The sequence below is a fragment of the Pteropus vampyrus genome, unplaced genomic scaffold, assembly GCF_000151845.1.
Source record: "Pteropus vampyrus isolate Shadow unplaced genomic scaffold, Pvam_2.0 Scaffold140, whole genome shotgun sequence".
NCBI classification, from domain to species: Eukaryota; Metazoa; Chordata; class Mammalia; order Chiroptera; family Pteropodidae; genus Pteropus; species Pteropus vampyrus.
The window spans coordinates 1,343,871-1,354,368 of NW_011888921.1; the positions used below are offsets into that span (position 1 = coordinate 1,343,871).

At 34.7% G+C, this 10,498-nt stretch overlaps 1 protein-coding gene across 3 annotated transcripts in view; it reads left to right on the top strand.

Annotated features, from left to right (window-relative positions):
• TMEM117 (transmembrane protein 117) overlaps window positions 1–10,498 on the top strand; it is a 393,255-nt gene that overhangs the window by 188,248 nt on the left and 194,509 nt on the right. For all 3 annotated transcript variants that reach the window (XM_011368176.2, XM_023535458.1, XM_023535457.1), the window contains one exon: window positions 7,318–7,417. In XM_011368176.2, the coding sequence (XP_011366478.1) occupies window positions 7,318–7,417 (100 nt within the window). The remainder of the gene's footprint in view (window positions 1–7,317; window positions 7,418–10,498) is intronic.

A 10,498-nucleotide genomic window follows, 5' to 3' on the forward strand; every position in this document is an offset into this window, starting at 1 on the left:
AAGGGTAATGCATAATTATATCATCACAAAGCAGTAATGCTTTGAATTTGAAAACTTTATAGGCAATCGAAAGATAGACTCATTTTTCATGTTTGTTTTATTACACAGAAGGCAAAAATTATAGTTTCTGCCAAAAGTTAATTATTGCATTTATGTCCCATTGTTTTTATTCCATTATTTCTTATCTTTTTTGACCTTTTAAAAGCCATGAACAATTACCTTCACTGACACACATCCATTAAAATAAAACTTGCTTTTTGTCCTACTTTGAGTAGCATCAGAATCTTAGCAGAATCTGTAAACTATTTTATGCCTCTCTAATTAGTTTGGAAGGAAGCAACATTATGTAGGATAAATTAATTAATGCCATTGTGGCTCAACTTGCAATTCACTCTTACGATTCAGATATATTTTGTCTGAATAGTTATAAACACATCGAATGTCGTTTAACTTTAAAATATGATTAAGTTAGATATGAAATTAATTTTAGGCAATTTGTGACCGTCTGCATTCCCTTGGGGATTTATTGGAGTTCTCTCAGCAACAAACTCAGGATTTAAAAATTTTGTACTTTCTATTATTCTCCCAGTTACTTTAGTAAAGGTACTTAGGTGTCTTGGTAGTGTTTATTTAATTCATCAGAAGTAGAAGATAGCTCCATTGTGAACATTCACTTAGGTTGGATATTCCTGGAGGGTTTGTGAGTTTGAGGGAAAAAAATTGAAGTAAGAAAGAATCTTGGGGTATAACTATAACAATTCTGTAACTTTAAAATTAGTTTTGAGGCTATATTGTTTTACAACCTTGTAAACCTCTAAATTTTTACTTTAAAGGATAAGCAACAAATATAGTTTGGCAGTATCTATTTGCAGGGTAGTGAAATAATTTTTTTTTCTTTTTTCACATAGATAAACTGAATGTTCTTCTATATAGCTTTTTATTGTTTGTACAGCAAATTGGTGCATAAAGTTATGTATTGATATCTAGTCTTATTTAATATGATTATTTTAACACATTAAGATTCAGTATACCGTGCAGAAGTTTTACAGTATTTTACTTTTTTCATTATGTGTCAGTTAACTTATGTTCAAATTAAATAAATTTGCAACGTGTGATTGCAGAAAGTTAAGGATGAGATTTTCATTTTGATTTGATTATTTCTGGGCTCTAGCTTTTTATTCTAGAAGAGGCAATAAAAATGGTACAATGATATTTTGTTCTAACTTTGTTAGAATGTCATAATTACATGGCCCACAACTTATCTTTGATGTTTTCTTTTAGTTTATTTTATATTGCAAATCTTTGTTTTTATCTTTTATCATTTTATCCTTCTCTTAGTTTGGCCCTGGTGTCAGATGATCTAAATAATTTTCTTACATTAATCAATTGAATACGTCATTCATTTAAATATTTATTGCATTCTTAAATCATACTATCCACTGGGCAAAGAATTTCACCTACCTAGGAGAATGAACCATGTTTTTCACCCTTGATGAACCAGATCTTTTGAGAGAGAGGGGCGATGTGAGGAAAATTATTAAAATACTTTGGAACATTTACTTAACATAGAAAGATATTCCAAATGTTATAGTAACACCAGGAATGGAATGGCTTTTAGGGATGATGGCAGGAGATTTCTCGGTGTACAGGTTGGATCAGTAATCTTAGGCTAGAAGAAAGGGGATGGCAATTTAGACAAAGAGAGCATTGCTTGCAAAGATGCTGAGGTGCATTATAGAATGGCGGATGTTTGGTGAGATTGATTTCATGGTGGGGAGCAGGGCCTGAAAAAGGAGATTATGAAATGAAAAGAGATAAAGCTAGAAAAGAAGATGGCTTGTGGAGAGTGGAGGGTCTTCTTTATCCATACTTTACTCTGTGACAATGTGAACCGCTACATTATTTTTGAAAGTGGGAGCCAGGAGTCCAAAGGTCTACTTTTTTTGCATGCTTATTATGAAATAGTGTTAGAAACTTTACATACTTTTTGTCATATAATTCTTGAGAAACTCTTGTGAAAAGAAAGTACTTTTGTCCCTATTCTATGGATAAGGGAGTAGATGATTATTGAGTTGATCATTGTGTCACAGGTTATAGAGTGGGGAGGTGGTTTGCAAACCCAGTATTTTCTGTTTCTAGAACTACTGCTCCTCCAGTATACCATATTCCATTCCCAGAAGTCACTATAGTTGTAATAGAAAGACTATAATAAAGGAAAGACAGTCACAGGGGAAATAGGAGGCCATCGTGTAATTCAGAATAGAGATGATTATGAACAGGGTTAAGACATTGGTAATGTTGATGAAAGAAAAACAGCATAGATTTGAGAGCCTTTCAGAAGTAACCTTAATGATTAATCAAATGTTGAGAGTCAAGGAGGGGAGGAATCAGAATTATAATAAGGTTTTTGCATCTAATGCAAATGAATTTCATTGAATGGGCCGAAGCAAGGCAACGGATGAAAGGAATAGTTGATGTATGGTGGATGCACTCACAGTCAGTGGGTTTATTCAATGAAAACTCCATCTACAGTCTTCTTATATATGTCTTCCTTATATAAACTAGAAGGATGAATGGCTAAAATTGGGCAATTTGAGGTAGCATTTTATCTGTAAACAAAGCTAAGTCCAGATCCAATTTTAATCATTTCAGTCCACTTCAAACAATTGTCTGAAGCATTTTGACATTCCAGTGGAACTTGCTCCATAGCTCCATACTGTAGGTCTTGCCTGGAAGGTCCATACACATGTACTGAGCTCTATCAAAGCCTTTCAATAATCAAGAATTAGTAATTGTGAGTAAAAATATTAAAATGTAGGTATTTGAATAATAGTTGTCTAAGTGACTGGATTAAAGGCTGCTAATCATTTCATTACAAACACAGAAAGATTGGGAAAAGGTTAATATAATAAATCTAAGTTTAATTCCTAGAGTTTTATAGTGGTAGTATCACCTCGATGTCATAAAAATATTTAGAGTTTTTGCTTTAGTTTCATTTTGTTTAATTCAGGTTTGTACTCAGGTAAGTTAACTCCTTATCCGTGATTTACTTATGTGTGAAGCCCCCAGTCTTGTTTGTGTTCAAACATGGCTGGGAGAGGCAGCTGTGACATTATGAATCCAGCTGGCCACAGATGGATTTCAGTGAAGCATGAATCAATATTGGTTTGGTGATCTGTGTTTACTGTCCCCTGTTAAACTTTCAGAGGCTCAGCTCCTAAATCACCTGGCATTGACTGTATCCACTTACGTTTAAGTAACAAATTGAAGTGAAATGAAACTTTTGTTGCTAGTGATTAAGAGTATCACCTGTAAGACCAATTTATTATATTATAGTTTTATTGAGTATTTAGTCCATGTTAGAGTCTGTTTAGTTTGTAGCTGTTTAGCACATAGGTTTCACTAGGTACAATAGTCTTGGTAGCTCATGTTTTCAGGCTGTTAGGATAATTATGAATCTTTTCTGTAATTTGAAACTTCTACACATTTGTTATGAATCCGACAGTTAAGCTTGAAATCTTAAGAAAAAAAAAAACTGGAGTTATAGCCTGAAAAGAAATTCATTTAGACTCTTTAAAATAAATATCGATAATCAATATTTACCTAGAAGGCTGGTAGAACTGCAAGATTTTCTAGATCTATGCATAGTGGAAATAACCAGCCAAAGTATAAAACAAAACGAACAAAAGACGAATAGTTGAAATAACTAACTAAAACTCCGAATAAAATTCAAACTTATTGGTGCCTCCTAGCATATAAATTTAATTCCGAATCACTCTCCAAAATCATTGGGTATAAAGCCTCACAACTTTACTTTTCTTTAGAGTCCAGTGTAATATTCCAACTGGTTCAAATTGCCGATATAAATGTATGCACACTCTGTCCTTTACAACCTGAGCAGAAAATATCGTTAAATGTTAATGGGTATGCAAATCAAGGAACTTGAAGTATGTTGACAGGTCTGCATATTTGTAATTTTTCTTTATATTTGTCCGAAGCAGCAAAAATAAGAATAACCACTTTTATATATCACTCTTCATTTTTAAATATATTAGTTATTTCATAAATTGTGCTGTCTCATCTGTATTGTGATAGCATCCAGTAACTCAGTACGTGCCCACAGCCACAGAGGAGGGACATTTCTTTATTTTGTGCTAATATATTGTTCTAGGTGTATATCGAACAGCTATGCTACCCTAAGGGAAATACAGATGTAGTTGGAGAAATAAAGTGAACACACAAAATAATTTAAAAACATGTTTAATATTTTCCTCTATGGAAGAGTTCTTCATGATTCAATCTCATTTTATTGCCGCTTCTAAGGTTGAATATACATAGGTCTATCCAAATAAATGTGAATAATTTGGATCACTTCGTTAATTCATACATTAAGCAAATGTTGATCTCCTACTATATGCAAGCTTTGCTCTAGGTGCTGGGGAATCAACAGTGAAAATAACTCCCTCTCCTCCTGGATCTCATTTTAAATGTTGTTTTCTCTCTTGGTTTCCAGTGGTATTGTCCTGTTTCCTGACATCTTAGTACTTTTGAATGAACAATGGATGTTATGTATAATAACATATAGAGGATCTAGTTGATATTTTATTCTTTTGGAAAAGGTTCACTCTTTCCTTTGTTAAATAGAATAGAGGCTGATCCATTCAATCCAGTCATTGAATGGACTGGGCAAGGACCAACTTACAGTTTTGTCAAGGACCAATTCATCTCTAGTTTTCTCTAGCCCCTCTGTGGTTCTGTGTATTCTCTAGGGCCATTCCCTGTGTCAGATTCTGAACTATAATAGTCTCCTCAGAGTGGTGAATTTGCCAAACCTCTGCTATGCTTTTCAGAGACTTTCTGCTTAGTCTCTTAGCCTCCCCACTGAACAAGTTCATAATTTGGCAAATGTCTTGAAAGGAAAACTTGCTGTGTACTGTGCTCTCTTCTGGACCCCTATTTTCTCATAAGGATCTTGGCTGCTTAAATTTCTAATCATGTCTCTGTAATCCACCGAGGCTGCCTTCTGCCTAGGCAAAGTCTAGCATCAGCAAGTATCCCCAGAGAAAGTATAGCTAACCTTTTCACAGTTTTCTCCAGTCCAGTATCTTGTTTGTTCTAGTCCTCATTGCTTCATTAGCTCTCAGATGCAGATTTTTGGGGTAATTTTAATATTTTATTTAGATTTTTTGTTGTTGTTTCTGGCTAGATCATTGATTTGTTGCAAGTTTATCCATCTCATCTCTGATTTTAGAGACTGAAATAGAGAATGATGTCTTCTGTTATACACATCTATACAACCAAAAGGAATGTACCCTGAAATTTCTATCCTAGCCCAATATGTTATAGAATTAATTGGCAAAGTGAACAGATTTGGATGTGGTATTGAGCACATTTTTGAGACTAGGTGTCATTAGGAGATCTGGACAATTACCAAAGCTAATACTCTGCACTACACTGAGTTCACTGCCCACGAACTGTTCAGTAGTAATGGTGCTGAAGGGAGTGAAACCAGGCTGTAAAAGTTAACTTGGGGGACCCCAAGTTAGGAGTTTCAAGTAGAGGCTTCTTAGATTAGTGACTCAGTGGGAGTCCAAGACTTGATGATAGCACTGGAGAGTTGCAGCTTGTGGATGCTACTGTTGACTTCTCATTCTGAATTACCTTCAAAGGAAATGAGTCGTGATCTTCATTGCCTACTGGTAAACAGAGTAGCTATCCTTTGTGGTTGTTTTTATATCTTCACTAACACTTGTAGGAGGAGGATATAGCATAGTGATTAAGTGCCCGGATTTTGGAGTCAATCAAATTTAAATTCAAATCTTGTCCATTTACTAGATGCTTGACCTTGAAAAAGCAAAACCTCTCTAAAACCTCAATTCCATATCTGTGAAACAGGAATAATAATACATTTCATTATGCTAATATGAAAGTTGATGGAGACACAGTATTTAATGTGTTAATAGTGATCTCTGGCACATAGTAAGCTTGCAGTTCATGGCAGCTATACATTTTTTGGCTCTTATGGAAACCTATGGAATTAGAGACCCAGAATTTTGGGATGAGACCTTAGGATATTTATATAGACCTTCCAAGGTAGGTGAACTTTTGTTGTTAAATAAAACTATTTAAATATCTTTATTTTATGAATAACAAAACTATATGAAATCACTCCAGAAGATAAATAACTAAATTAAGGATGATTTACCTCTCAGTGACTTCAAAAATTTACTTCTTCATACTTTTAGTAGATAAATAACAAACATATCATTCTTTACTATATGTTTTAAAGTTAATCCAAGAAGAATGAAGTTCAACTAATACTCTATAATTGTACAGGTATCATCATATAAAAAAAGGAATAGAATTTAAAGTAAAAAGAATCTGAATGGAAAAAAAACTTAAGAGTAAGAGGGAAGGAGGGGGAGAGAGAGAGAGAAAGTAAGGGGTGGGGGATTTAGCTCCTAACTCCCATTTGCCAGTTATGTGGTATTGATTAAGCAAGTTAAGTGATCTTTCTGAGTCCCAGGTTTTTTTCTTTATTTCAGAGAAATTGCAAAATGGGAAAAGTAATACTTAGGATTTTCTTGACTATCAAATGGAGACATGGAAGTGAAATGTTTAACAATAAGCATGGTTTCATTACTTGTATTTAATGATTAGTTGTACCTTCGAATCTCTCTTTGAGCAGTGAAGATATGAACTGGTGTTATAGCAAGCAAATAAGAATTAACTAAACAAAAAGAATGATGAAATTAAATCGTATTGTTATTTAAGTAATAATTTAAACTGAATATTGAATCAAATTTTAAGTAGCTTCATTGTGTGGACATTTTTCTCAAATCTTGACATTATTCTGAACATTTTTCAGGTATGATATGGTATCTAAAGCCTAGTCTCAGCACAGCACTTTTTCAATAGTTCTGACTTGACAGAACTGATGAAAGTAAGCTCTTCTCTTTCCTTTCAAGTTACTCTGATTCAGGAATTGTTTCCACTCTCCTCATGCTCGAGTGAGCATGAAATGATGCCTTTGCTGAGTGTTTTTGTTTAATTTTCCAAAAGCTATTGTCAGTCTTACAGCTCAAAAATGAAATGCACATGATAATTGGTACAGTCGGTCGTCAAGTCTAATTGGAATTGATCCAGACACCCTCAGAGCTCTTCCTAGCCTTTCAGATTTGTAAGTGTATGTGATGAGACAAAGCAAAAATCTTTTTGAAAGGGGGGAAAGTCCTTTTGCACTTTGCTGAACCAGAAGGCTTTGACTATGTGGCTCTCTGAGTCTGGAAAATGTCTTGTGTGTTTTTTTTTCCACAGAGCTTATATCATTACAGACTATATGGGCATCCGAAATGAAAGTTTCATGAAATTAGCTGCTGTAGGGACCTGGATGGGGGACTTTGTCACAGCTTGGATGGTAAGAAATTTTAACTTCACCCATTTCAAACATTAGATGGAAGGAGACATGTTCATAATGTTGGATAGATCCCGCTTTTGATGATTTAGAGCAAAATAGTTACCTCTTTTTGAGAGGAACAAATGCATAAATATAGATAAATCCAGAGATTATATGCAATATCTATTTACCTCAGGAAAAAGTAATACAATTATAATATTAATGATGGCTGTCCACTGAGATACACACACACACACACATACACACACACACAATATATATATATATATACATTTATACACACTATATATATATACATATATATACATTTATAAAATTAATAGAAAATTAATGCTAAATAATTTTATGAAGATTGTTTTTTTGACATTTGCAATTTTCAGGTAGGGAACGTTGTCTGTCCTGTCTCAAGAGATCATATGAAACGTTCTTTAAGGACTTTTAAAATTGTTTTCTACGTTTGTTTTCCTCATTGAACCTACCAACTTAACAGTAACTAAGAGTTCTGAGAGTTGTATGTTTTAATCTTTTTATGCACTATTAGTCTTTATTATTATAAACCTGCAACACATAGACAAATTATATTTCATGCTGAGCTCATCTGTGAAGAAAGCTTCTGTTTTTAACCAGTGGATTATTTAAATATAGTATATAGCCAAAAGGTTCTAGATCCTATAAGTTTATAAGAGAATCTCAGAGAGCAAAGAGCAACTGTCATAAAGATGGAATACTTTGGCCTTCCTTGACACTTTTGATAAGTGCAATTAATCCTAATTATCTTTATTTATCCATTCACTTGAAAATGAGGAGACCTACCAAAGGAAAGATGATACCCCACCTAAACAAGATGTGGCAGGGACATGCCCCTACAGATGTGTTCTGGATATAGCAGATAAATTGTCATAACAATTACTGCCGTTTCTATTGATAGCTTTGCTTCTTACCTAGGAACAGGAAACAGTTATATCTTAACTGCTACTATTGTGATCATCTGCAAGAGTATGAAGTAACCATAAAAGTGTTTGTATAGCCAGTTTTGGAGACTTCTCTTACCTCTGTTCAATTTTAGAATGTTAACAAAACAAATTACCAGAGATATCTTATTCCATTAACTTTAAAATCTAAATTTGAAACTCAATTTATTTTATTTGTACTCTCTAGAAATAACAATTAGAATAAGCCAGACACTGAGACCAGGCTGCCTCATGTCAAAAACTTCTATTTCCATTGGGGAAAAAAAATATTTAGAAGGAAATATATGAATTTTAAATATGTAATTTCCATGAAGTTTGAGGTGACACCTTTAAAAAATTTTTCTGCATTAACTGTGGATTGTGCTTTTTGACTCTATTTTACAGTAAATCTGCTTAATAAATGCAAAAGAAAATTGGATCGAAAGTTCAGAAATGTCGATCCTCTGACCTTGCTATCTACGGTTTGACCTTGCACAAGTAATATTACAATCTTCTGAGCCTTAGTGTGCACATTTCTTAAAAAGGATTGATAGTTCCTACCTGTGTTACAGGTTTTCTGTAAAGATTAAATGTGTGGAGTTGTGACAAGACGTAAAATGCTGAAGTGTAATATAGACCTAAGTGTTTTATTATTGTTGTTCATGTTTTGGGGACCTCATCCCCTTGGCTGAGCCCAGTCCTTTGAAGAGATGGCAAGGTCAGGTCATTGATCCAAGCTTCAGGCTGCCTGTTTCCTCACCCCTCTGTGGAGCCCCAGGAGCGTGAGTGAGCATTCTGCCTTATCCAAGGCCTGGGTTCCAGAGTGTCCAGAGTGTCCTTCCATTTGTCAGTGCTAGAATAGACTGTGACAATATGGTACATTGCTTCCTGACTTCTGTCTAACACTGACCCTGATAAAAGTCAGTGGGGAAGCAGCAAACCAATAAGACCTAGGAGCTTGCTCTGCACTTTGCAGGCTAAAGTCAGCCATTTGATACATAAATCATTTTCTTTCCCATGATGACATTGTTATTTGATTGTGACCTAACTCCATCCAACTCCTCCTCAGACTTTCCCTCAAGATAGTGTCTCCTAGGCCATATATGACTTTGTCTCTATTTACTGGTTACATTTTTATTAGGATTTTTTTCTCTAGAACCGTAAGGTGGAGTCCAATTCTTAGGGCACCCTGGAAAGGCAAATGTATGGTGAAGCTTTGACCTATAACCTTTACCCTTCCTGGTTGGATTTCTACCATGCACTTATCTGCCTTCCTCTTGTGGTTTGGGGAAGTACAAATATTTCCACAATTCAACCTGTGGTCTTTTTCTCTAAGATCTGGTTGATCTTCATAGTTACTCTTCAGTTTACTACTGTAATGCCTTTTCTTTCTACCAGCTAACCTGATAACTCTTTACCTTTCCCTGTACTGTAGATTACTACTCTGATCTGTACTTCCAATACCACAGAAGTAGGACTGGATTGAGAGTCAAGAAAGCTGTGTGTTAGGTTTAACTCAGTAATGTGATCTTAAGTCACTTAACCTTCTGGAGCCTCTCATCTTTTCCTTTCTATAAACAGGGGGAATCCCAGTCCCTTTCTGCTTATGTTATGTGAAATATTGACCTTTCCCCACTAGACACAGGGGTAGGAATGGCAAAGACACAGTGCTCTCCTGCTTTGGAAGTACAGTCACACAGGGAGAATGCCCAGAGCACATCATTGTTATTCCCATTTCTGTTCACTGACTAGACAATAAGTTTCTGTATAAATATTTATATGTCTACATATGTGTGCATTGATAACATTAGCAAAATAATAGCTTTTCTTGTGAGAGGAGTTTAAGGAAGCATTGACCTTCATTTGTCTATAGAATTCTCATCTTGTAATGAATATCAATGTTGGTGACTGTCATAGAAATGCAAATGACTATTTACATTTCCAATAAAAGTGCGCCTTTTAATGTATTTCTGAAATAGAGAATTTTCCTTTAATGGAAATAATTTATGATTTTCCTATGGTTTTAAAAGGCACACACAGGCAAGGCTGTTATCGACCAATCTGACAAGTATTCTTTGGCCCTCACACTACTGAGTGTCGAGCTCTACTAGGTTCAATTTTCTAGGCAGTC